This window comes from Leopardus geoffroyi, chromosome B1, assembly GCF_018350155.1.
Source record: "Leopardus geoffroyi isolate Oge1 chromosome B1, O.geoffroyi_Oge1_pat1.0, whole genome shotgun sequence".
In the NCBI taxonomy this organism is placed as follows: domain Eukaryota; kingdom Metazoa; phylum Chordata; class Mammalia; order Carnivora; family Felidae; genus Leopardus; species Leopardus geoffroyi.
The window spans coordinates 1,291,230-1,317,381 of NC_059327.1; the positions used below are offsets into that span (position 1 = coordinate 1,291,230).

A 26,152-nucleotide genomic window follows, 5' to 3' on the forward strand; every position below is an offset into this window, starting at 1 on the left:
CTTGCCAGATCTTCGAAGAATACCAGCGGGAGGGTGGTGGTTGTGCCTCCTGGTGTTTCTAGGAAAACAGGGCAGTAGGCGGACAGACGGATGGATAGGACACTGACCTCAGCCACAAGGGCTGGAGGGGATTGATTTTCTTCTTGCCTCGGAGCGTTTCCAGGGGACAGTCAGTGCCGGCTCGTTGGGACATTGGGGCCTGTGTGCCAGTCTTTCCCGCAGGGGAAATCCGCAGTGAGGATCGGCCGCAGCTTTCAGAAGGGGGTCGGAAATGATCATGTCCACTCTTATTCCCTGAGAGCCAGCCCGCCGGGGATGTGAACCGGGTTGCCTGCACGGGCACCAGGGGGAGCAGAGTAAGATCAGCTGTCCAAACAGTTCCTGACGAGTTTGTTTAAAGACGGAAAAGGAATCACACCCAGGCATAATGAAGCGCGTCCTGCGCAGACATCGCGGTGCCCGAGAGGTGGCTTTTAGGGCAGGTTTCAAACCTTTTATCCCGTCCTGGAAGGGGGAGGGTCTGGGCTCTGTGCATCATTGACGCTGCCCAATGTTCTCTGGTCTTTCAGTTTTCCAAATCCATGGTGCTGGACGCCTACAGCGAGTATGTGAATAATTTCAGCACAGCCGTGGCAATCCTCAAGAAAACGTGTGCCACGAAACCTGCTTTCCTTGAATTTCTAAAGGTAAGAACTTGCTGCTTTTTCGTTTAGGTTTTAACACCTTTTGATAACAGGTTCCATGCGAAAACACTTGACAATGAGATTTTACCAAACCCTGCCTCTAAACGTGTAACGTCCTCTACAAAGATTTTGGCACCAAGGTGTGGGGTCAGTGCTGGAAATAAACATGAATTTTCAGCAGTGGCTTGGCTCTTTGAAAACAACCTTGATTTGCACATCCTCGGACTTGTGTGGACGTGAGTAGACAGAAAGCGAGGATCGGGTCCTCGGATGTGTGTAGACGTGGATGGACAGAATGTGAGGGTCGGGCCCCCAAGGATCTGCCATTGGCTTCCTGTCCTTGAGCATAGTATCAGGAGCAGCAGACCGAACATTGGGGATCTGGGTAGAGCTCTCTGGCCCCCTTCAAGTCAGAGCAGTGAGCTGACCCGCAAGGATGTGGCCCCCAGGGGGGCTCTGATGTCAGGTGGAGAGGGCTACCCTCCCCAGGCTTGTCTGACTTGGACGTCGTGGGGTTCCTGCTGGGGGACGTTGACCCGGGATATTCAGCTCACGGCCACGGGGGCTGCTGCGCATAGAAACGACGGGATCCCTGCGGACGCTCACGGCGGCCAGCCACTGAGCCCGGACCTCCGTTGCACGAGGCTCCAGTTCCCGTTGTAACACTGGAGCCAGCCAGAGTCTGGTCCTGTTACTTGACCCATATTCTCGAGGCTCAGGCTGTCCGGCAGTGAGCGAACACGAAACTGTTTTCGCTGACCACAGTGTGATCAGGGCTGCGTTATTCCCCTCCTCCTCCAGTCGAGGCTTGCCGAGGGATGGAGTCAGCCCCCAGCCTTGGTGGCCTCTTCCTATACCACGGCGTTTCTTCTCCTGGGGAAGAAACTACAGGCCATCCAGACAGTTCCTTCCTTGCGGGAGGCCGAACTGTCTTGGGGACCGGATCTGAGATGTCAGCAGGGCAGCCGGCCCAGCCCCCACTGTCCCACGACCTCCTGCTCAAGCCCGGGAACCGGTGTTGGGGGAGGGGGCTGAGCCCTCCCTCTGCCATCAGACCGCACAACTCCCTCAGCTGGAGGGAGCCGGATACCCCACCCTGGTTTGCCAACGGTCTGGCCCGGTGGGGTGTCCGTGCCAGGCTGAGAGGCGGGTGGAGGGACCAGGCGGCCCGCAGCTGGGGCAGCTCAGACAGGACAGACCCAGGGACACCCCCACCCCTGAGACCCTCACACCTGGAGCCTGAAGTAGGGAGTTTGGAGGTTGGGGCCGAATGCAGGGGGTCCGTGGCCACCGCGGAGATCTCGCTCCAGCGCCCGTGGCAGGCTACCGCTAAGGGTCCTCACGACTCCCGTTTGGGATTCTGTGGTTTTCTTTTCTTCTTTTTTTGTAAGTGCAGTTTTCCGGTGATTGTAGGGTCCCAGAAACTAACTCAGCACTTAGAGGATTAAATGAATTGGTAAACGGATAAATGCTGCCTGGTGTCAGAGGTGGCTCTTTTTTTTTTTTTTAATTCTTTTAAAGTTTATTTATTTTGGAGGGGGAGGGGCAGGAAGAGAGAGAGAGAGAGAGAGCATCCCAAGCAGGCTGTATGCTCAGCACAGATGCAGGGCTCGAACTCACAAAACGGTGAGATCATGACCTGAGCTTAACCGACTGAGCCCCCCGGGCACCCCCAGAGGTGGCCCTGAAAGCACCGGATGACAAAACGGGAGATTTCAGCCGGGAACCAGCCCCGGCCGGCTCAGACCTAAAGCACAGGGGCTCGCCTGTGCTGGCGTGCGAGGCGTCGGGGTGGGGGTGGGGGGTCGCGAGGTCGGGGCGTGCGCCCTGCCGAGGCGTCTGTGTCGGGCGGGAGGGCGGCCCCCGTGTCGGGAGCAGCTCGGGTCATGGAGGCCTCTCCTCACAGCAGTGCCAGGAAAGCAGCCCCGACCGCATCACACTCTACAGCCTGATGATGAAGCCCATACAGAGGTTCCCGCAGTTCATCCTCCTGCTGCAGGTGAGGGCACGCGGGGTCGTGGGCAGGGACCCCGAGCGAGCGTGGACACGGCCCCGGGCCCCACCCGCGCTCTTGTGCGCGGGTGGAGGTGGCCGGACTCCCGGGGCGGAGAGGAACCCGCTCCCTCTGCCAAGTCAGGGTCGGGTCCAGGGTTGCGGGGAAAACGTCCCATCCTCTGTGCCCCGGGGGCGGGCGCAGGCTCAGGAGACTGAGTGGAGACTCAGACCGACCGTGCCGGCCGTGAGCTTGGTGCACAGACAGTCCAGGGAGCGGGAGGTTCCCCGGAGAAGAGGTTTCCCAGCGGACCCCGCGTTTGTTCAGACTAACGCTATTCAGACTAGTACGCGTGTTGTTTCCGACAGGACCGGTTCCGAGCGGGGGTACGAAATACCGCCCCGGGAAGCCCGGCCTGCTCCCGTGTGACGCACTGTCCATGTGTACCCCTTGTCCACTCCAAAGCCCGTGACCCCGCGACTGGGGCCGCTCTGCACCCACCTCCCAGAACTGCCTGAAGATGGCATTTCTGAGGACGGTCCCGCTGGCCCCTGCGGCGTTGGGTCTCTTAGATCCCTCACCTTGCCCTCCCGAGCACGTCGGGCGGCTTTGCCCGGCTTACCGACTCCTTCTACACAGAGGAGTCGTGAAAATAGGAAGAAAAAGGTACGGACGTGAAACGTGAACATCGGCTGCTTCTGTGGTTACTCTCGTCTTTCTCCCTTTTCCGCTTGTGTTTCCCGGTGCGTATCCAGTCACACGAACGCGTTAGATCAGGTGTCTGGTTTCCAAACGCCTGGGTCAGAATGTTAATAACAAAAGCCCGATGATTTCCCCCTGAGATCAGAATATCCGGGAAACGCGTTTTATTCCTCCAGTTGACAAGTATTTGCCAGGCTCTCCGAACGTGAGGCTCCAGGCCTGCGTCGGTCCACCGCAGAGGGTGGCAGAGGGTGGTGAGGAAGACAGGTGTCACATCCAGAAACCAGCTAGCTCCTTGTTTAGCTAGACGGGGACCAGCCTCCCGGGCCACAGGTGCTGGCGGTCGGTAGGTCACGACCCAGGCGCCAAGAGCAAAGACGGAACCGCTTGTAACCCGTGCATTGTATGTTCGAGTGCTTGGGCAGACCGCGCTTAGTGACGTGCTGCTAAGTGATCGCCGGTCGCCCGCGTTTACCGCATGCGCTGAGGTACTGTCAGGTCGTCACACCTCGCTCGTGAGTAGCGTTTTGTCCTTAGTTAATTAAAGTTGGACGTAGTCTGCAGTCTGGCTTTCCGGCTTTTGGTTAGCCGTTAATAAACGACGGCAAACCTTTGGCCCAGGGCTTTACCAAAATCAATTTTTCCAGAAGGGTGAGAAGGCCATGGGCAACAGAACAAAAGCATCTCAGGACAAGCTCTGAGCCTCGTACTGCTTGAGAGCAAGGACATGGTCCTGGGTGACGTTTCTCTGATTTTTGTCTAAGAGCAGTGGCGCGTCGCTGTCCCCCCCGCCCTTGTTTCCTGGGGCTGTGGTGCTCCTCCCCCATCCCTCCCCGTCCTACCTGGGCACCCGGGAGACTCACCCGAGATGTCTCCAGATGCGTGAGCGGGGTCCCTGGTGGCCCGCCCTCTGTCCCTCAGGGTTCCCTCTGGGGGTGGCTCAGGGAGGGTCCGGGTTACTTAGGAAGACGCACAGCAGGAGTCGGACGGGGTGAAGTTTGTGCACCTGAGAGGGCTGCGTGGGGGCGCCCGGAGACCCGGCTCCCAGGAGCAGGAGGACAGTGCCCTCCCTCCCTCCTGAACTGTCAGTGCGCGGGGAGGGACGGCCTGGGGACTGGCGTGCTTCCTTCCCCTCCTGTGACCCGTCAGCACCCTTCCCTCCTTGTCTGTGTGCTGATCCCCGGCTCTCCTGGGCCTGGGCCCCTGTGGTGCCAGGACCCCACGGCCTTCCCTGAACCTTCCCGGCTCTCCTGGGCCTGCGGGTTCCGACACGTGGTCCTCCTGGAATTCGTCTCGCTGTGTCCTGCTCCTGTCTCCTGTCCTGCGTTGTCCCCAAATAAGTAACAGTCCGGAGAGAACGACGGACCCCCCTTTGCCCTCACGTGGTTCTGTCCCGGCATCTGGCGGGTCCTCCCTGCTGCTTGTCCTGATGGCGCTCAGATAGCAGGTAGATGCTGCCAGCAGGTGACGGTGGAGCCAGAACCCGTCGTGAGACTGTTGACTTCCCTTGCCAGGATTTGATGTGACTGACGGGGGCGCAGATGTATCGCAGCTCAGCATACAGTGTTCGTTCAGACCAGAAGTATTTCATCATTTGTGTGGTGCTTTGTTTTTTCCCGATAAAGAACGAAAAGTAGATTTAGAAGACGAGGGTGCCGTTGAGTTCGAGCTCGGGTTAAGCAGGTGTTAGCGTGGGGGGGCCGGGCGGAGGGCCAGGCTGGCCAGAGGGGGGCGCGTCTGCACACGTCTGCCTCCTGCGGCAGAGGTCAGCACGTCGTCTGTGGCAGCTGGAACGCGGTAGGGCCTGTGTGGAATCGAGGTGGCGACGTCAGGACTGTCACTTCGATGTCGCTCTTGCAAGCCTCCCCCGTGTTTGACCCACGTGACGTCATTCTGTTGGTGACCACGTTGTCACTCCCTGGCGCACATCCTTCCTGCAGCCTGCTCGTCCCTTTGCGGCCCTGCAGGCGTGGACGGAGGTTTCTGGCAGGGGTGGGGCGCCCGGGGTGGGGCGAGGCCCTGCCGTGTGCGGGGAAGCCGGGGCTGCGGCCCGAGGCGCCCCAGCAGCCGTGCCCACTTGGCGTTCGGGAACGGACCCGTTGAAACACAGCAGCTGGAGCCGTGCGTGGGGCCGGGCTCCGTTGGTCCGGCTCCGCCAGAGGGAAACAGTCCAGGCGTGACCTTGAACACCGCTGCCGGGCACGGGACGTTTCCGGGATGTGGCGTGCCTGTGATTATGGTGCCTGTTATTGGAAAACGCTGGCTTCCTCCATCAGCAAAGCCACTGAGTGAGTTTGTTTTTGCACAAGGAGCCGTTCTGGTGTTCAGCCAAACCGTGAGTCAGCTAGCTTACCATCCTGGCCGCCGTGCTCATTCTATTCCTCCCCACAAGTAGCCCGAGCGCTGCCGGCTCGTGCGCCACGCGGGTGTTGGCCGGACGCGTGCCTGTGCAGCCGTCTGCGCCTCCGCACCAGCGAGCACGTGCCCCCTGTTCACCGTGTTTCTTCTCCCCAAGGACATGCTGAAGAACACGTCCAAAGGGCACCCTGACCGGCTGCCCCTTCAGATGGCGCTGACGGAGCTGGAGACGTTGGCGGAGAAGCTCAACGAGAGGAAGAGGGACGCTGACCAGCGCTGTGAGATCAAGCACGTGGCCAAAGCCATAAACGAGCGATACCTGAACAAGGTTGCCCGAGGCGTCCCGGTCTGGGCTGGTGTTCGGTTTGCTTTGTACTAATGAGCCACCCGTATGTCACCTGCTTGCTACTAATCTCGTGGACGCTTTGCAGTGACGCCGTGGCCCAGAGCCCTGGTCTGGAAGCCGGTGGGGAGCGTCAGGCGGGTCGTGACACATTTTCTCGGGGAAGGGGCTCCCACGGTCATTAGACCCGCAGACGGGTCCGGGACCGCCATGGCGGTTCCCATCAGCTCTTGTAGCTGAATCTGTTGCCAGAATGCAGTATTTCCTTTTGGATGGTCACGATAAAATCAGAAGTGTTGCTTACGTTCTCACCTGCACCCGTCTGTGCGTGTCCTAAGCTGTGTTCCTCATGGAAACGGGCCAAAATATGGCAGGCAAGCAGCTCCTGGGCAGAGCTCTGTGTCCTCTTTACGTCCACGAGTCCTTTTCCTTCGACACTAAGCTGGTTTTAGGTGGGCTTTTCCATAGCTGTGCATGGCTCTGGCCCCCAGAAGAAGTTATTGACAGGAGCTGTCAATAGATAGATGGATAGATAGATATCTATCATATGTATTGTTGCTAATGTCACCTTTCATTTTTGTCATTAGGGGTAATTTCTGAGCACAGAGTGACACTCAGTTTAACTACGAGAACTTTACTGTGTTACATTTTAAGGAACGGGTTTTCCTGATTTTCTAAGTGATTTGTATGGGAATTTCTATGAGCCAAAAATTGCATTATATGACAGTTTGCGTGGTTCAGAGTCATGCCCGCTTGTGGTCACAGCGTTTGCAAACCTGTGCGGCACAGAGTGAGCCCAGGCGGACGAGGAGGCAGAGCCTTGTCGCTCACTACCGATTCCGTACCTGTGCGCACAGCCCCGTTACCCTGTGAGCACGTCAAGAATAGGTAGGCGGTGAGCTCGGCCGCTGCAGATTTACAATCCAGACATGCTACTGATCATCTGGGCTGAGGGTTCCAGATGTCCTTTTGGGCTGAATTGTTGCAAGAAGTCCGACTTCTGTGTGACTTACTTCAGTTTACTAATTAATACAAAGCATGTCTCCAAAGACCAAGGGTGTCGTGTTTGGCTCAATGAAATAAAATGTGGGGAATCACAAGAAGCAAAGATGCTTCCATAATTGTTACCCTGGGAAGAGTAAGACCAAGTAACATTGCACTCGTAAGTACTCTCGGCTGTGCGGTGTTGTAAAGAACAGAGTGGTGGCCAGGTGCGGACGGCGGTGTGTGAGGAATGGAGCAGGCACTCGGGCACGTCATCTAAGGAGAAGGGAATATGATGAGCGCTGGGTGGAAACGAATGAGCCCTCCTTGCCGGAGGCATTGTGTTTACGAGGACAGGGTTAGTCTCCTCTCGCTGTTCAGGATAACTCCTGACTCGCTGTTCAGGATAACCGCTGGTCATACAACTATTTAGTTTAAAAAAAAGCCACTTTCTGAATTCTTTTTTTTTAATTTTTTTTTTCAACGTTTATTTATTTTTGGGACAGAGAGAGACAGAGCATGAACGGGGGAGGGGCAGAGAGAGAGGGAGACACAGAATCGGAAACAGGCTCCAGGCTCTGAGCCATCAGCCCAGAGCCCGACGCGGGGCTCGAACTCACGGACCGCGAGATCGTGACCTGGCTGAAGTCGGACGCTCAACCGACTGCGCCACCCAGGCGCCCCAGGAATTCTTAATAGCATACATGTGAAGCGTGCTTGCCTTGAAAGTGCATGGACTCTCCGTGAGGAAAAATCTGTAAACGTTGACACTCTATATGCCTATATGTTGCAAGACTTTTGCTCACCTGTTTTCTTCTTTTGATGAACTTGATTGTGGGAGCCGTGTCGAGCGTGACCTTGAATGTTCAGCTTCTCAGCAGTGGGAATCGGTACCTCGTGCGGTCTGACGATATGATCGAAACCGTGTACAACGACAGAGGGGAGATCATGAAAACCAAGGAGCGTCGGATCTTCATGCTGAGTGATGTGTTGGTGTGTGCCACGGTCAGTACACGGTGAGTGTCCGCCGCGGCCACCGGGGTATCTTCACGCTCGCGTGCGGGGCGCATCCCGGCTGAGCGGGTGACTCCGTGATCGCTCCCGTCCGTGCTGCGCTGGTCTGTGTGCACGTCTTCGTCCCCTCTCCTGGGATTGCGGGGGGCCAGGTCCCAATCAAGCCGAGGGTTTGCGGAGAGTCGGGTCCCCAAGAAGCTGAGGGCAAAATGGGTGCAGTGTTGGGGTACCTGGGGGGCTCAGCTCGTTAAGCGTCCGACGTCAGCTCAGGTTATGGTCTCAGGGACAATGGGTTCAAGCCCCATGTCGGGCTCTGTGCTGACAGCTCGCAGCCTGGAGCCTGCCTTGGATTCTGTCTCCTTCTCTCTCTCTCTGCCCCTCCCCTGCTCACACTCTGTCACTCTCTTAAAAAGCATGAATAAACACTTGAAAAATTAAAAAAATAATAAAGGGGTCCATTGTTAAGTCGCCAGGTCACTGCTGGAGGAGATTAGGGACGTTTGGTCTATTTCTCTTTAAACGTAAGGCCAACGTTGGAACCAGAAGCTACATTGAGTTTCTTTTATTTGCCTCCTAACTCATTCTGCAGTCTTGTTGTATCATTCCTCACTCAGATTTTTCTCCTTAGCTGCCTCTCTGTGAATACATTTTTGATGAGTGCATCTTATATAATTATATTGGAGGCATTTATGTTCACTGTGAAACCAAAGAAACGAGGGTATAGTGCTTCAGCATTTCCTACACTTAAATTTGTTTATCATCAGAACTGCTCCCCAGGGCACCTGGGGGCTCAGTCGGTTAACTATCCAACTTCGGCTCAGGTCATGATTTCACTGCTTGAGAGTTCGAGCCCTGTGTCGGGCTCTGCTGACAGCTCAGAGCCTGGAGCCTGCTTCAGATTCTGTGTGTGTGTCGCTCTCTCTCTCTGCCCCTCCCCTGCGCTCGCTCGCTCTCTCTTTCTCTGAAAAATAAATAAAACAAAAAAACCTCCCCAACACCTAGAATATTGTAGCCGGTTGACGAAATCTGAGAAGTTACACATAGAGGTGGATTGTAAGGGAACTGAGGTAAAATGGCATGTTTTGAATTGAATGCTCCGGGTGCTTTATAAAGTCACACACACTGACATCCTGAGCCAGCTCGTCATGGCTTGAGAGGGATTGCTGTTCACGCTCAGGAGCTTGGGAGACGGTTTCCAAACCACTGCCTGCTTGAAATCGCCCACCGTGTGTGTTTACAGCGTGGAGACTGGCCAGGGAGACAGTGAGGCCTTCCCCTCCCAGTGGAAGCCAGGCATTAGGCCCTCCCCAGCACAGGCTGAGTGGGGCCCTAGCGGGCAGCCGTGTGGCAGAGTCTCTGTGGGCTTACACTGCACAGCCTGGGTTCCAGCCCGGTCCCAGCCTGGCCTTCTCAGGACATCGGGAACCACCCCATCTCGCTGAGCCTCACGCCCGTGCTCATATGGTGAGGAAGCCAGCCACCCCTGGGACCTCTGTGAGGGTCCAGCCCAGGACCGTCATCAGACTTTCAGCTCAGCGCCTGGCACAGTCCTGCCCAGTAACCATCGCCTCTGTTAGGGCTCCTCCTCGGCCACACTTGATCTGAGGCAGCGACGAGATAAGGCTGGAAAATCTGCCAATTTTATTTTATATTGATTATTATTTCTTTTAAAGTTTATTTATTTATTTCGAGAGAGACAGAGACAGTATGAGTGGGGGAGGGGCAGAGAGAGAGAGAGAGAGAGAGACAGAGAGAGAGAATCCCAAGCAGGCTCCGTGCTGCCAGCACAGAGCTGATGTGGGGCTTGAACTCACGAAACCGTGAGATTGTGACCTGAGCCGAAACCAAGAGTCGGGGGCTTAACTGACCAAGCCGCCCAGGCGCCCCTGGGAAATCTACCTATTTTAAACGACCACCCCCTTTGGCAAGAATCCTGTTTGTTTGGTCCCTGTCAGTGGCTCAGCCTTTATCGTTCGATTTGCCGTGGCCACACTTTGACCTCTGGAAGCAGCCACGTTTGGCATGGTCTGGTCCCTGCCTTCGTCCACGTGTAGAAAGGAGCAGCCAGTGGCGTCCGTGCGTTGTGAGGTGTGTGCCGAGTCTGGACGCCCGGGGAGGCTTGCGGGGTGTGTCTCCCCAGCAAGACCTTTCTGCTCTTGGCTTCCCAGCCCGTGTGCTGCTTCCTGCAACACGGAAGTTAATGGCACGTGGTTAGCAGCATGGCTCCCAGGCTTAACTGCCCAGGAAGCGCCCCCACCCCCCGTTTCCAGGTGAAGCCAGTGCCTTTTCCCCACACTGGCTCTGGGCGAGGCTGCCCCAGACGCCCCCTGCCTGCCCGGGAGGTGCCGCCATGAAAGATGAGGTCACACAGTGAGATGACTTTGTAGACAGCTCAGCACAGAGCAGAGGTGGGTGTTTCTTGCCCAACGTGTTTGCTGTTCGTAAGCAACCTTTGTCTGAATGTAGTGGGAGGGCCACCCTCCCTGCACGTGGCATCATGCAGCGTCTCGTGGGCAGCTCAGGTGCGTGATCCACCAAAGGAGCCGCGTCCATTTGGTTCTTTTGAAATTTGTATGTAATTTTAAAAATTTCAAGCTGAAGAAGAAACGAATGAATCCTTAAAAATGGATGTAGCTGTGTTAGCTGCCAGGTCTGTTTTTTAAAATAATGCCCGGGCTGTGGCATAGATCCCGAGTTTTGACACCTTTTTACAAAGTGAGTAAAGAGGAACAGTTCAGTTCCCACTGATGTGTTATCAGCGACTCTCCTGGAAGGTGGTGAAGGGAGGACCCACTTTGCTCTGGGTGAGATGTTAAAATAGCCCCAGGAGACCCCCTGATAACCTCAGAACATCGAGATCCCAAGCCTCTGCAGAAGCAAAGATTTTTGATTCAAATAGGATGGGTAGAAATTTAAGGTCAAGTTCACAAACCTCTTCATTTTTAAATATAAAGCACATCTAAGTCATAGAACTCAGTCTTTCATTTCCTACCAGCGTCTGAACCCTGCCTTCTCCCCCTTCCCGTGTGGGCTACAAGCTGAAAAGCAAACCCTTTCATAGCAGAGAGGAGTCCAGGAGCTTTGGTCCCAGCTGACTCCCATCAGGTCAAGGATTTCAGTTTAAAGCATGCTGTCTGACATTTTGGTTATTCCCAAATACATCTTGATTGGAAAAAAAAAAAATCTCAAAGAAAGCAAACTGATTATCAGTAGGAGTAAGAACATTGATTGCTTCAGAGGGGTGGGGTTTTCCTGGTCACATGGAGGGCTTCAGGGTGCTGGCAGCCCTATAGCCTGGACTGGGGGGTGGTCACACAGGTGTCTGCTCTGGCATTTTCCACCTACCTGAACCAGTATGCTTGGTATGTTTCTCTGCGTGCTTCATTTTATCATTAAAGAAGAAAATAGTCTACGTAGGTCATGGAATTTTTTTTGTGTAATTTCTACATAGTCAATAAGTAAAAAATACTTTTAATATTTGTTTACTTTTGAGAGAAAGAGACAAGCAGAGCACAAGCAGGGGAGGGGCAGAGAGAGGGGGAGACACAGAATCTGCAGACACAGAATCAGCTCCAGGCTGAACCACAAGATCATGACCTGGGCCAAAGTCGGATGCTGAACTAACTGAGCCACCCAGCTGCCCCCACAGTCAATAAGTATTTTAAACATGGAGTATGATGACATGATTTAATCTTATTAAAATGCTTATACCACAACTAACAGTACGAGGAACTTTAAGGTTCATTCAAATGAAATGACCAGAGAATATCTCTGTGCACATAGGAGAGTTTCCCTGTTAACAGTATTTGCCAGAATCCACGAGCATCTTTGCTCAAAAAGTCATCAGGGGTCTTCCAGTTCATTCCCTCTAAGCTCTTGTGGGAAACTGAGAGCTTTCTGGGAGATCAGCATTCGTGTTCTCCCGTTTTCCTGGATTAGACAGTGAAGAATTCCTACCCTCTCATCTAAGGGGAGGCCTCATTATGGAACCAAGTGGTAACTGTTAGTAAGAAGGTCAGGAGCAGGATGTTTCAATAGGTGGATGTTACTCACCTGACTAAGGGATATAAAAAGTATCAAGACCTGCGCACGTAATTAACCATGAAATAACGATGTTTCAGCACCTCGGACAGCAGCACGATGTCCACCAGCCAAAGGTATTTGTTAAAGTGGAGTGTTCCTCTCGGACACGTAGAAGTAATAGAGTACGGCAATAATGAAGGTGCTGGAGAAAACAGGTGTCCCCCGGTGTACCCACCTGAGAGCCTGGCGGTCGTTGCCAACGCTAAGCCAAGTAAGTGACACTTTTACTAACGTGCTTGTGCGTCGTGGGGGCTGGCATCTGCACTGACCTAATAGACCCTGTTTCCGTGGCCTCAACATGAATCCAAGGACCCAGGTAGATGGTCAAGCCGTTGGATGATGTCGTCTTTGGCGCCTGTGTTTTATGTTGGCTGACAAGTGTAGACTGAACCCTCATCTTTGAGCTTGTCTCCACTGGTGTGCATCCTGTGGGTTTATGGGGAAGCCCCATCACATGGGTGCATTCAGTCTCCCCAGGTTTGATTTCTGTTCTGTTCTGCGTTTCCCACAGAAGCAGTTAGGGCTCTGGCTCCTGTCTCCTGAGTGTGCACTGAGTTGCCACACAGGACATCCTTGAGTGTGTGGATCTGGGTTGTAGGTTCAGCTCTGCATGGACCAGCCCGGAAAGCCCTTTCTCTCTTCCCCAGGCTCCTCGTGGAGGGGGTGCTGGGCTGTGCGCCTGACGGGGTGAGATGAGCCAAGGGTGTCCTGATAACTTTGGCAATGCTTCAACAGTTGTGTAATACTTCTTACTAAATATTACTGTGGTCTTTGGACTGTGGATTTTGGACATAGCATAGTATTCATGACTTTCTCCTTCCCTCTCTCTCTCTTAATCCAAATAAAACCTGGCTGAGTTTCACTCACTTGCTGGCCTCTGCCCGAGTTATGAATGGGAACTTTCAGTAAGCCTTTTTATGCATGGAATGAGCCTTTATATTAAACATTAATGCTTTTGAAGTATTTATTTTGAAAGAGAGAACATGAGCGGGGGAGGGGCAGAGAGAGGGAGACACAGAATCTGAAGCCGTCTCCAGGCTCCTGGGTGTCAGCACGGAGCCCAACGTGGGGCTCGAACCCACGAACTGTGAGATCATGACCTAAGCTGAAGTTGGACGCTTAACCAACTGAGCCACCCAGGCAACCTAGGGATTGTCGCGTCTGAAAGGAAGGGCTCTAAGGTCAGTGTGGAGCTGCGTGGACTTGGGGACCTGAGACGCTGCTTTGGGGCCTAGGGGCCCTTGTCCCATGTTTCATCCTATGTTCCTCTTGCTCTCGTGGCTTCTGTTACACGTGCGGTCAGACGCCGGGAGAACGAAGCATTGGGTCAGAGAAGGAAAACTGAATCACTGCTGGTTACTTGGTAAACTGTCTGTTTCTCAGAACAACAAAGAGCAGAATGAAGGTGGCTGGTGATGTTCAGGTGATACCAGCTTCTCCAGGAGAAAGAGTTAACGTGCTTGTCCGTCCACGGAGGAATCGCCCATCGTTAACAGACTGTGGCCATGGAAGGGTTTGATTGGGAATTTTCTGGATGCAGCTTTCCAGATGGAAAGGCCTCAAGGAAGCTCCAGGAAGCAGTGTTCGTGGCCCTGGAGTCCTGGGAAGGGCACTTGGCAGGGTCACTGCCCACCCTGATGTCCCGGTTTCCTGACACAGTCATTTAACGGTGTCAGTTCTGTGTTGGACGTGTTACTTGTTTCAGCGTTAACGTTTTTATCGTGGTGTTCCTACGGTACGGCTCACCCACCTTACGTGGACAGTGGGCGTTACCTTGGCGGTGACCGGTGGACAGACAGTGCCCAAAGCTGGGGGTCCGGTGGGCACCAAGACTACAGTTCAGGAGGTCCCCACACACGGACGTCTGTGGGACGTTTGTTTGCTGGGTTCCAGGTTTAGGGGTGCAGCTTTGCTGTGTGGCCGTCAGTCCCGTGTCCCTGTCCCCTGTCCCAGTTCCCTGTCCACAGGGTGGATTGCAATTTTAGCTCTGGGCTCCGAAAAGACCGGTGTGGAGTAAATGTGTTTGGTGGTTTAAATGCCTTCAAGGTAAAGATAATTTTTTTTAACAAATTAAAACGTGTGGATTCCGTGTGCGTTAGAAGACCGAACTCAAGTCGGGCTTCTCCGGGGCAATTTCAGGCTTCCGGGCAGGGGATCTGGGCTCCTGTGCTCCAGAGGCGCCGGCTGGGAACGTGGTCACTGGCGAGTTCTGCGGCAGGGGTCATCCTGCCCCGTCCAGACTCATCAGGAACGAGGGACAGTCTGCTGTTGGGGCCAGAAAGTGACCCGGTCTGTGTAGCCGATCCATAGTATTGATCTCCTTCGCACCGGCCTGCGGCCAGCAAGTGGCTTAGTTTTCGTGCACGTAGAACCGTGCCCGTCCACGAGTCATGGTGCAGCAGGCCTGTGCCCAGCGGCTCAGGGTTTTTATAGAACGGCTTCAGATGCACCCACACTGCTTGTGTTCCTTCTGATTCTCTTGATTTGTCATGCCTCGATTATTTCGAGCCGCGAAGTAGGAACGATTGTGCTCTGTGGATAGCCGCATGACTCTCCTGCTGTTGGGATGGCTGTGCTCTGAAAGCCAGCCCGGAAAATTCGGTGTGTTATTCAGTGCTGGAGACGGAGTGTGGGCGTCACTGCGTAGCAACCACTGTCAGGAGCTGCCGGCGTGGCCGCTGCGCGTGGGCCCCAGGAGCCGCACACACGCCTCGTCCCCAGAAGAGCCGCCGGGTTCGCCTCCCCGACCCGTGACGTTTCATTGGCGCCAATGTCTGCGCTGGGGGCCGGTGCCCCCGGGTGCGTGCTGGGTCCTCTGCGACCCCACGGCTTCGTTGCAGAAAACAGGCCTCTTGAAGTTATTTCGCAAAATTCCGTGCTTTGTTCCGGGGTGACTGAAAAGTTTTCACGGACACTGTGAGTCGGAGCTGGCAACCTCAGAGCCCCCGTTGCCGCCTCCGCCCCGGCGGTGGGGTTACGTGCACGGGGCCGCAGCCTGTCTGGGAGTGCGTTCACGGGAGGATGAATTCACCTGTCGCCAGAGACAAGGTGTTTTCTTTCTTTCTGTTTTAACGTTCATTTATTTATTTTGAGAGAGACAGAGAGAGCTCACGTGCGCAAGCAGGCGAGGGGCAGAGAGGGAGAGAGAGAATCCCGAGCAGGCTCCACGCCGTCAGCGCAGAGCCTGACGCGGGGCTCGAACTCATGAATCGTGAGGTCATGAGCTGAGCTGAGATCAGGAGTCAGAAGGTTACCCGACTCAGCCCCCAGGCGCCCCAGGGTTTTCCTCATGTAGGGTCCTTACAGCCTCCGTCCGTCACCGGCACGTCTGGGGCACCCCCAGTTTTCAGGGAACTGTGCTAAGGGGGGCCGGGGAGGGGACGGGGTCTTCCCTGGAGGAGACCCACCGTCGCCTCTTTGAACACATCCCGAGGAGAAGGTCTTCAGACGTCTGGAGAAATGGGTGCAGGCTGAGCATGTTGTGGGGGAGCGCGTGCGACTGTGTAGGATTCCGTCCCGTCGCCGTCCCTGAAGATGAGTGTGAAAGTCACTGGCATGGCTGTACTTGTCCGTCCTCGGGGGCACACAGGGCGGGCGGGACCGGCACCTGCCCAGAGTGTGGCAGATTTTCGTGGGGCCCCATGGCGGGCTCTGCACGGACAGCTCGGAACCTGCCTCAGATCTCTGTCCCCCCACCGCCCCATGTGCCGGGCCACGCGCACCGTGAAAACACAGGGCGCCTTGTTCACAACTCTTAAGGATTCTGAGTCACGGTCAGTGGAGCCTGGAACCAACCAGGGGACCTGGTTTCTTCTGGGCCACGCCTGAAAAACCGTCCCGGTGGTCACATGGGTCAACTTTACATCCTGTTTTTCCCTAACAGTACGTTTGTAATTTAAGATAATTTTGGCTAACGACACACGTACTCAATTTCATTTACCGAGTGTCGATGCCCAACCCGGCACAGCCTCGTGCTGAGCTCTGAGGGCAGCTCTGACCACTGGCTCCCGGGCTGACACCGCGAAGCTGGTGCCGTGGAAACATGAACCCCGAGAGACACCTCTTGCTCACCCAGCGGAGCCTCCCCTCGTCCCTGGGTCAGAGCTCCTGCTCCGCCTGTTGCCGGTTACCGTCGAGGGGACGCGAGGCGGTATATTTCCGTGGACATGGGAGAGAAGTGTGGCTACCACTGCACGTCCTTCCAAGTGTGGGCTGTGAGTGTGGTTCTGTGTGCGAATCCTGCCTGTGTGACCGTGGGGGGAAGTGACAGAATACTTGGAACTGCATCCTGTGACCTGCAGGCCGCCCTGAGTCCAGGGCAGCGGGGGGGCGGGCCCTGGAGGGACGCTGCCCCCCTCCCCCCTCCCCCCGGACACGAGAGTCCTGCCTGTGTTCCTGTTGTTCACGTTAGAGACAGCGCACTGGGGAGCCCACTCTGGTGTCGGATGACCCTGGTTACGGGAAATTTGGTTCGGGTCCGGTGCCATGTGTAGACACCGCTTACCGCAATGACATCAACAAGGCTTAGAGAACGCCCAGAGCGGTAAACCGTCCGTCAGAGCCAGAGCGTGAGATGCTCCGTGAAACAGCTCACTGGCTCGGGTCACAAAGTGGAGGTCATGAAAGACAGACGCCCAAGGAACGGGCCTAGACTGGAGGAGAGTTAAGGAGATCACAGCAGCTAAGTGCGCGTGGGACCACGCACCGAGATGACGTGAGTGGGGAGGCTGCAGGTTACTTAGCAGTGCTGTGTCCGCGTGGCTCCGTGAGATCGCGGCGTCCCGGGACGCAGGGCGAAGGGCGTACGCGGGGGACCTCTGTGCGTCTTTCTTATGTCTGAAATCATTCCACAGTTAAAACTTAGAAAAGGAAAAACCACCAAGTGCTTGAAAGTACCCACTTTTGAAAAACGTTCTAAGTCGACCGGAATCTTAATGTTAGTGCGTTCTCCCCCCGCCGGCGTAGGTGCGGACGGCGCTTCAGGTGCGTGCTGCTTGCTTGTTTTGCAGACCAGGTGTACGTGGGGCCGGGACAGCTGTACCAGGATCTGCAGAACCTCCTACATGACCTGAACGTCATCGGTCAGATTTCTCAGCTGATCGGTAACCTCAAGGGGAACTATCAGGTAACGGTCGAAGCCGCGTGACTCGGAATTCTTTTGTCACTTGTGAGTCCTTGTCAGAGCGTGGCCGTGCCTCCGGGTCCCACCAGGCGTGACGATTACGGTGGTTTTAAGAACCAGTCCGACCGCGTGTTTTCTCCCGTTTCGGGTGGGGCGGGACTATTTCAGGGTCGCCGTCCTCCGTCTGCGCGTGGCCTTGAGTAGCAGTTCCCTCTCTCAGACATGTCTGAGCCAGACCGGCACGCGGCCCGAGCCCCGGGGTTCGTGTTTGGAATCCAACAGAGCGTTACTGTCTCCTCGGAACGTTCCTGGTCCCGCCTTGCTGTCCTCCTTGCGCCGGCCCCACCTTGTTCACGCACGTAAAACGCGCACGTATGTGTTTCGTTGGCAGAACCTAAACCAGTCAGTAGCCCACGACTGGACGTCAGGTTTACAAAGGCTCATCTTGAAGAAAGAAGAGGAGATCAGGGCTGCGGACTGCTGCAGACTCCAGTTACAGCTTCCCGGGAAGCAGGACAAGTTAGTAGTGACCCTGCCAGGGGCCTCCTTGGCCGGCCGGGGAGCCCGCTCTGCCGTGACGCCAGCCTTCGTGGTCTGGTGATGGCGCCGGGCAGGCAGGGTGCAGTGTCCCGGACGGGGCACACTGTGGGACACGAATGCCTTCCTCTGTCCCTGGCAGGTCCGGACGGCCCACGTTCTTCACGGCTGTGTTCAATACGTTCACGCCTGCCATCAAAGAGTCCTGGACCAACAACTTGAAGATGGCCAAGCTCGCCCTGGGTAAGACTGGGCTCATGGGAGCTAAGTGAGGGATGGTCGCACGACCAGGCTGCGTCCGCTGGTCCCTGGTTTTCTCCGTGATGGTGAAATATGTGCGTAAGAGGGTAAAACCAGGTCGAGAATGACCTCGACGATAGATTCATCCATTCACCTGAAAGAATGTTTTTATTTTTCATTTTTTTTAATGTTTATCTACTTTTGAGAGAGAGAGAGAGGCAGAGCACGAGCGGCAGAGGGGCAGAGAGAGACACACAGAATCTGAACTGGGTTCCAGACTCTGAGCTGTCAGCACAGAGCCTGACATGGGGCTCAAACTCACGAACAGAACCGTGAGATCATGACCTGAGTTGAAGTCAGGCGCTTAACCGACCGAGCCACACAGGTGTCCCTGAAAGAATGTTTTTAAACGGGAAAAATTGGCTCCAGGATGAGTGATTTTTTAAGACCTCTATGTTATAATTTAGGGATCCTAAAAAATAGATAGCCGTCCCTTTTATTGTAATAAAACATTGACATCAGCTGAGACTGCCAGCACTCGCAATAAAGGCCCGTGAGTCTGTGGCCCGGGAGTCGGGAGTCGGGTCTGGCTGGGTCTAGCCGTGGTTCCCCCTCCCCAACCTGGGAGAAAGGATAGGGTGGCACCGAGTAGTCACTCAACGATCCTGCAGCAGGAAAAGGAAGTCCTGTAGTTTGATCCGAGACAAGTTGACCTCATGGTTACTTTCCTGCTTCTTTGTCCAAAGCCTTGCTGTCTTTCCATCCACGTTATCGTGCAGACCTCCCTCTCTAGACCTGCGTAGGGAGATGTGTGTGACTCACACACGCGGGTCTGTTGCTCAGCTCACGCTGGATATTGCGTGTGTGTACACATGTGCGTGCAGTTCTCTTTGAGATGTGGTCGTGAAATGAAAATTAGACACAGAAGGGAACTGCGCCCTTGTGGTGCTCTCGCCCCCGGAGCTGTGATGAGTGAAGCGCCCTCGTCCCACGTGAGCCCCCCTCCTTCCTGAATAATCTAATGCTTCATCAGGCCAGGCTCCTCAGCAAGTCCACAACCCGGGAAACGGCCCGCTCCCTGAGGAGTGAGCTGAACCTGGAAACGAGCTCTCTGTGTCTTTAAGAGCTTTCATTAAGAGCCCAGAGCTGAGATGGGCAACTCGCTCTACAGCAAAATGTGTCCTCGTTTCCACTTTTGTCCCATACCGTTGTCCCGTTGTCAAAAACCCTCTCACTGTATCAGTGGTATTTGAATCTGGACATTTCCGTTGCTTAAAAAAAAGGGGATCAAGAAAAACAGCCTTAGGTGCTTTACAAGTGACGTCTCTCAGCCCTTTGCGCCAGCGCAGTCACGGGGAGCACACCGGAACGCGGGACGGACGCGCTTTCTCAGATAAAGCAGCGAACGTACTGCTTTTCCCTTGAGGAAAGATTGTGCTGTTTTCCAGAGACGAATGTTTAGTTCTGCTATCCCCTGCAGGGCAGGAGGCCCGAATCTGGGGTCCATTCGCCCAGGGCAGGAGGCCCAAGCCTGGGGTCCACGCTCAAGAGAGGAGGCCCGAGTCTGGGGTCCACACGCCCAGGGCAGGAGCCCGAGGCTGGATCCGCGTACTCAATGTGGGGGGTGGGGGGTGGCTGAGCATGGGGTGCGTGCGCGCAGGGCGGGGGGGTGCTGAGCACGGGGTGCGTGCGCGCAGGGCGGGGGTGCTGAGCTGGGGTGCGTGCGCTCAGGGCGGGGGGGGGGTGCTGAGCTGGGGTGCGTGCGCGCAGGGCGGGGGGGAGGGGGCTGAGCATGGGGTGCGTGCGCGCAGGGCGGGGGGGGGAGGGACTGAGAATGGGGTGCGTGCGCGCAGGGTGGGGGGTTGCTAAGCATGGGGTGCGTGCGCTCAGGGCGGGGGGTGGGGGGCTAAGCATGGGGTGCGTGCGCGCAGGGCGGGGGGTGGGGGGCTAAGCATGGGGTGCGTGCGCGCAGGGCGGGGGGTGCTGAGCATGGGGTGCGTGCGCGCAGGGCGGGGGGGGGGAAGGGACTGAGCATGAGGTGCGTGCGCGCAGGGTGGGGGGGTTGCTAAGCATGGGGTGCGTGCGCGCAGGGCGGGGGGTGGGGGGCTGAGCATGGGGTGCGTGCGCTCAGGGCGGGGGGGGGGGGGGCTGAGCATGGGGTGCGTGCGCTCAGGGCGGCGGGGGGGTGCTTAGCTGGGGTGCATGCGCGCACGGCAGGGGGGTGTTGCTGAGCATGGGGTGCGTGCGCGCAGGGCAGGGGAGGGGGTGCTGAGCATGGGGTGCATGCGTGCAGGGCGGAGGGGGGCTGAGCATGGGGTGCGTGCGCTCAGGGCGGGGGGGGGGTGCTGAGCTGGGGTGCGTGCGCGCAGGGCAGGGGAGCGGGGGGCTGAGCATGGGGTGCGTGTGCACAGGGCGGGGGGTGGGGGGCTGAGCATGGGGTGCGTGCGCGCAGGGCGGGGGGTGCTGAGCATGGGGTGCGTGCGCGCAGGGCGGGGGGGGGGGGAAGGGACTGAGCATGAGGTGCGTGCGCGCAGGGCGGGGGGGTTGCTAAGCATGGGGTGCGTGCGCTCAGGGCGGGGGGTGGGGGGCTGAGCTGGGGTGCATGCGCTCAGGGCGGGGGGGGGGGTGCTGAGCTGGGGTGCGTGCGCGCAGGGCGGGGGGGGGAGGGACTGAGAATGGGGTGCGTGCGCGCAGGGTGGGGGGGGTTGCTAAGCATGGGGTGCGTGCGCTCAGGGCGGGGGGTGGGGGGCTAAGCATGGGGTGCGTGTGCGCAGGGCGGGGGGTGCTGAGCATGGGGTGCGTGCGCGCAGGGCGGGGGGGGGGGGAAGGGACTGAGCATGAGGTGCGTGCGCGCAGGGTGGGGGGGTTGCTAAGCATGGGGTGCGTGCGCTCAGGGCGGGGGGTGGGGGGCTGAGCTGGGGTGCATGCGCTCAGGGCGGGGGGGGGTGGTGCTGAGCTGGGGTGCGTGCGCGCAGGGCGGGGGGTGGGGGGCTGAGCATGGGGTGCGTGCGCTCAGGGCGGGGGGGAGGGGGGGGCTGAGCATGGGGTGCGTGCGCTCAGGGCGGCGGGGGGGTGCTTAGCTGGGGTGCATGCGCGCACGGCAGGGGGGTGTTGCTGAGCATGGGGTGCATGCGCGCAGGGCAGGGGAGGGGGTGCTGAGCATGGGGTGCATGCGTGCAGGGCGGAGGGGGGCTGAGCATGGGGTGCGTGCGCTCAGGGCGGGAGGGGGGTGCTGAGCTGGGGTGCGTGCGCGCAGGGCAGGGGAGTGGGGGGCTGAGCATGGGGTGCGTGTGCACAGGGCGGGGGGTGGGGGGCTGAGCATGGAGTGCATGCGTGCAGGGCGGGGGGCCCGAGCCTGGAGTCCGTGGGCAAGACAGGAGGCCTGAGCCTGGGGTTGGCGCATTCAGTGTTGGGGGGGGTTGCTGAGCATGGGGTGCGTGCACGCAGGGTGGGGGGCCCCAAGCCTGGGGTCCGCACGCAGGATAGGAGGCCCGAGCCTGGGGTCCGCACGCTCAGTGCGGGGGAGGGGGGCGCTGAGCATGCAGTGCGTGCGCACAGGGCAGGGGGGCCCGAGCCTGGAGTCCGTGCTCAAGAGAGGAGGCCCGAGTCTGGGGTCCACGCGCACAGGGCAGGGGGCCCGAGTCTGGGGTCTGCACGCAGGATAGCAGGCCCAAGCCTGGGGTCTGCGCGCGCAGGGTGGGGTTGGGGGGCTGAGCCTGGGTTATGCACGCAGGGCAGGGGGGCGGCGAGCCTGGGGTCCACGCACACAGGTTGGGGGGGAAGGGTGGCCCGAGCCTGGGCTCCACAGGGCCCTCAGGAAGCTGCCGATGGCTCAGCTGTCCTTCCCCGTTCTCTCTGACCTGACCACAGAGGAGGAGAACCACATGGGCTGGTTCTGCGTGGAGGATGACGGGAATCAGATTAAGAAGGAGAGACACCCCCTCCTCGTGGGACACATGGCAGTGACGGTGGCCAAGCAGCAGGAGTTCAAGGTGACAGGAGGGTGGACCAGGAGACAGGGCCCACTGTCTATGTGCCCTCTTGGTCTGGGTGGGGACAGCGCCCCATGTTGTCGCCCCAAGTCAACTACGGTTTCCCCTTCTCCGTGGCTGTGTGGCGGGGAGCCAGTTAGGATCATTAGAGCACGAAGGCGAGACCTGCCTTTGTGCTCAGCCGTCGGCCTGGCGCTGGGGCTTTGTCGCGCATCTGACGCCTGCAGGGCACCCTTAGTCCTCCCAGGGCACACGTCTCAGACCTGTGGGCTCAGCTGCCCTTGGCTTGGCGGCATCCAGGTCCCACAGTGGGTCAGGGTCAGTGGGTCACAGAGGGCGGCACCCAGTTCCCAAAATGGGTCACGGTCAGTGGGTCACAGTCAGAGGGCGGCCTCCAGTTCCCACAGTGGGTCACGGTCAGAGGGCGGCACCCAGGTCCCACCATGGGTCACAGTCAGAGGGCGGCCTCCAGTTCCCACAGTGGGTCACGGTCAGTGGGTCACGGTCAGAGGGCGGCACCCAGTTCCCAACGTGGGTCACGGTCAGTGGGTCACAGTCAGAGGGCGGCATCCAGGTCCCGACAGTGGGTTACAATCAGAGGCCTCGTGTTTGCCTGAAGGGTCGCACACTGTTTGCTGAAGCTAGTCTGGGTCGAGGGGCTGTTTTGTTCGTGGTCCTGGGCTGCCTGTTGAGGCACCACAGCGGGTGTCATCGGGGACATGTGGATGTGTCCTCCTGTGAGAAACAAAGACATTCCTGCTTCCTGGTCTCAGGCCAACACCTGGGCCCGGAGCCTGGGCCCCCTGCGGCTCCCCAGGGAGGCGGGCTGGCGGGCAGAGGGCGGGACCGCGTGTCCGCATGCCCACACCACCAGCATCCGGACGCTGCAGCCGCCTGTGCGCCCTGAGACGTTTGCGGCACGTCCTGGGGTCCGAAGATACTCAAGTGATGACCCATGTGGCTCCTTAGAGGGTTGCCTCCAAAAAGCTGATTTTAGTCTGTTTTTTTCCTTCCATTCTAATCTCTAATACGTAATCACCTGCGGTTTTATGTCTCAGTGTCAGAAGTCTGTCATGCGCTCAAGGTACCGTGGCGTCTGGACGCCACCTGGTCCTGTGTTAAATGTGGGCATTTGATTTTATTCCCGCTAGATCGAATGTGCCGCCTACAACCCTGAGCCCTGCGTGAATAATGAGGTTCAGCCGGATTCGTCGTCCATGGCGCACGGTTTCCTGTGGGTAAGACGCGCTGCGTGTCTTTAATGCGGGTCCCTGAAGAATCAGGGTCCATGGGCCGCGTGACGAGAAGCCATAGGTCTGAAAGATTCAGACTTGGAACGCGTGCTCGCTGCCCGCGTGTCCTGGGCTGTGTTTATAAACACGGAAGTCATGGACCAGGAGAGGGGACTGAACACTTTCGGGAAAGATGTGTGAGTCTCCCTGCCTTTTCTTTCTCATCTAAAACTTTACCAGGGTAGATTCAACCAACTTAACGAATATAGGAATTTAAATATTTCTTCAGTTAAATCGCACGAGATTTCTTTTTTCCCTGTCCAAGCCGTTGCTGGCTTCTTTACACTGGAAATTTAGTGGTTAATTTGTTCCAAATGAAGTGTTGCATTTGGACTACGCTGCAGTTGAAGCGGGGTTTCTGGTTCCTGCACCCAAAGTGCGTCCCCATGCACTGTGTTTTGAGGTCTCCTGTGCCCCGCTCCCTGCGCTCCCCCGGCCTCCTCCCCGACGGGCGCCCTGCTGTCTTACAGCTCCGAGGTGCCCAGCGCTCAGGCGACCTCTCCTGCCCCCAGCCAGCGCCTCTGTGTGGTCAGTGGCCTCCCTGAGTGCGCAGAAGGGGCCGCCTCATTAACGGGCTGTTCTGTGCACCCAGCCACCGAGGGCGGGACGGGCTTATCTCCCTAAGGTTTTTGAACGTTAAGAGAGTTTTCCCACCAGTCCGACGTGGCATGGGTACCTCACTCCCTCTCCTGGTCGCACCCCGCCCCTGCCGGTCAGAGCAGGGCCAGCTGGTGGCACCGTTCGCCTGGAAGGCTGTCCGAGCAGGACGCGTATGTGAGCGTGGAGACACCGCAGGAGGGGTCAGGGGAGTGTGGCAGCATTGGCAAAGCCGGCGCGAAGGACAAAGGGTCTGTGAAGCCTAAACACCACCTACCCGGCCAACTTTCCCCTCCAGGACCTCGCGAGCTCTGTGGGGTCAGTTCTTCCGAGAGCAAGATCGCACTCTTTCCCACTTAAACACCAATTTAAGTTGGGGGCGTCCGGGTGGCTCAGTCGGTTCAGCGTCCGACTGGCTCGGGTCATGATCTCGTGCTTCAGGAGTTCGAGCCCCGCGTCGGGAGCCTGGAATCTGTGGCAGATTCTGTGTCTCCCTCTCTCTCTGCCTCTCCCCCACCCACACTCTGTGCGTGTGTCTCTGTCTCAAAAATAAAAATAATAAGTAAACCAACAGTTTAACTTCAAATTGGAAACGAAGTTTGCCGAGTGTGTTCAGTGACCCGGCAGATAGGTTCGCGGGCCTCCCCGCGGTGACACAGGTGTCACAGGCGCCCGCACACGGCCTCGCACGCGAACGCTGGTGACCACGTGGGGAGGCGTTCTGACGCTGCCTGGTCCCAAGCGCTCGTTTTCCTAGGTGAGCGTTAGTGTTAAAGTGCTGAGACTCGGTATTCATGTACTTAGGACTTAAGTGGTGCCTGAGCAGGCTGTCACCTGTGTGGTGCCGGGGACGCGGGTTTTCAGGGATGGAAACACGAATTGTAAAAAGCCGAAACCCCCCTCCTGTTACGAGAATTAACGGGAAGAGTAGCCCCGTGAGTTGAAGAGAAATGTGCTCTGACGGCAGATTGTTTAGGCGCCCCGACCCTCTTAATCGCGCCGGCCCTCGTGGGCATGTCGGGTCTCTCGTTGCCATGGAGTGTCAGGCCTCCGCGTGCTGTGGAAGCTCCCAGTGCACCTCCCCCCCCCACCCCTGCCTCAGATCCGAAGCTGCTGTGGAAGCTCCCAGTGCACCTCCCCCCCCACCCCCCGCCTCAGATCCGAAGCTGCTGTGGAAGCGCCCAGGGCTCCTCCCACCCCCACCCCTGCCTCAGATCCGAAGCTGCTGTAGAAGCGCCCAGTGCTCCTCCCACCCCCACCCCTGCCTCAGATCCAAAGCTGCTGTGGAAGCTCCCAGTGCACCTCCCCCCCCACCCCTGCCTCAGATCCGAAGCTGCTGTGGAAGCTCCCAGTGCACCTCCCCCCCCCACCCCTGCCTCACATCCGAAGCTGCTGTGGAAGCGCCCAGGGCTCCTCCCACCCCCACCCCTGCCTCAGATCCGAAGCTGCTGTGGAAGCTCCCAGTGCACCTCCCCCCCCACCCCTGCCTCAGATCCGAAGCTGCTGTGGAAGTGCCCAGTGCACCTCCCCCCCCCACCCCTGCCTCAGATCCGAAGCTGCTGTGGAAGCTCCCAGTGCACCTCCCCCCCCCACCCCTGCCTCAGATCCGAAGCTGCTGTGGAAGCGCCCAGTGCTCCTCCCCCCACCTCAGATCCGAAGCTGCTGTAGAAGCTCCCAGTGCTCCTCCCACCCCCGCCCCTGCCTCAGATCCAAAGCTGCTGTGGAAGTGCCCAGTGCACCTCCCCCCCCCACCCCTGCCTCAGATCCAAAGCTACTGTGGAAGCGCCCAGTGCTCCTCCCACCCCCACCCCTGCCTCAGATCCAAAGCTGCTGTGGAAGTGCCCAGTGCACCTCCCCCCCCCACCCCTGCCTCAGATCCAAAGCTACTGTGGAAGCGCCCAGTGCTCCCCCCCCCCACCTCAGATCCGAAGCTGCTGTGGAAGCTCCCAGTGCACCTCCCCCCCTCCCCCCCGCCTCAGGTCTGAAGCTGCTGTGGAAGCTCCCAGTTCTCTTCCCCCCCCACCCCTGCCTCAGATCCAAAGCTGCTGTGGAAGCGCCCAGTGCTCCTCCCACCCCCACCCCTGCCTCAGATCCAAAGCTGCTGTAGAAGCTCCCAGGGCTCCTCCCCCCCCCACCCCTGCCTCAGATCCAAAGCTGCTGTGGAAGCTCTTAGCCGCTCCTCTCTCCCCCCCACCCCCCACCCCACCCTGCC

At 57.8% G+C, this 26,152-nt stretch overlaps 2 protein-coding genes and 1 long non-coding RNA gene across 16 annotated transcripts in view; all 3 read left to right on the forward strand.

Moving 5' to 3' along the window:
- ARHGEF10 (Rho guanine nucleotide exchange factor 10) overlaps positions 1-26,152 on the forward strand; it is a 116,563-nt gene that overhangs the window by 69,313 nt on the left and 21,098 nt on the right. For 8 of the 14 annotated variants that reach the window (XM_045451395.1, XM_045451450.1, XM_045451404.1 and 5 more), the window contains 10 exons: positions 570-686; positions 2,590-2,682; positions 5,894-6,064; positions 7,934-8,079; positions 12,199-12,371; positions 17,170-17,285; positions 17,674-17,801; positions 17,962-18,062; positions 21,930-22,051; positions 23,203-23,289. In XM_045451395.1, coding sequence (XP_045307351.1) covers positions 570-686; positions 2,590-2,682; positions 5,894-6,064; positions 7,934-8,079; positions 12,199-12,371; positions 17,170-17,285; positions 17,674-17,801; positions 17,962-18,062; positions 21,930-22,051; positions 23,203-23,289 — 1,254 coding nt within the window. The remainder of the gene's footprint in view (positions 1-569; positions 687-2,589; positions 2,683-5,893; positions 6,065-7,933; positions 8,080-12,198; positions 12,372-17,169; positions 17,286-17,673; positions 17,802-17,961; positions 18,063-21,929; positions 22,052-23,202; positions 23,290-26,152) is intronic. The other 6 variants (XM_045451414.1, XM_045451444.1, XM_045451460.1 and 3 more) reach the window with 1 other exon arrangement.
- LOC123584147 lies at positions 22,117-23,098 on the forward strand. Its single transcript, XR_006705191.1, has 2 exons — positions 22,117-22,486; positions 22,524-23,098. It is a non-coding gene; the product is annotated as an uncharacterized LOC123584147 (long non-coding RNA).
- Positions 24,407-26,148, forward strand: LOC123584133 (formin-like protein 5). Its single transcript, XM_045451694.1, has 2 exons — positions 24,407-24,994; positions 25,219-26,148. Exons 1-2 carry the CDS (start codon positions 24,891-24,893, stop codon positions 26,045-26,047), a joined length of 933 nt encoding a protein of 310 aa, XP_045307650.1. The 5' UTR covers positions 24,407-24,890; the 3' UTR covers positions 26,048-26,148.

Excerpts from the sequence above, each read along its gene's own strand:
- LOC123584133 (XM_045451694.1), top strand. The coding sequence starts at position 24,891 with ATGTGCTCTGACGGCAGATTGTTTAGGCGCCCCGACCCTCTTAATCGC. Across the intron at positions 24,995-25,218 it reads ATGGAGTGTCAGGCCTCCGC|CTGCTGTGGAAGCTCCCAGT; the intron begins GTGCTGTGGAAG and ends TCAGATCCAAAG.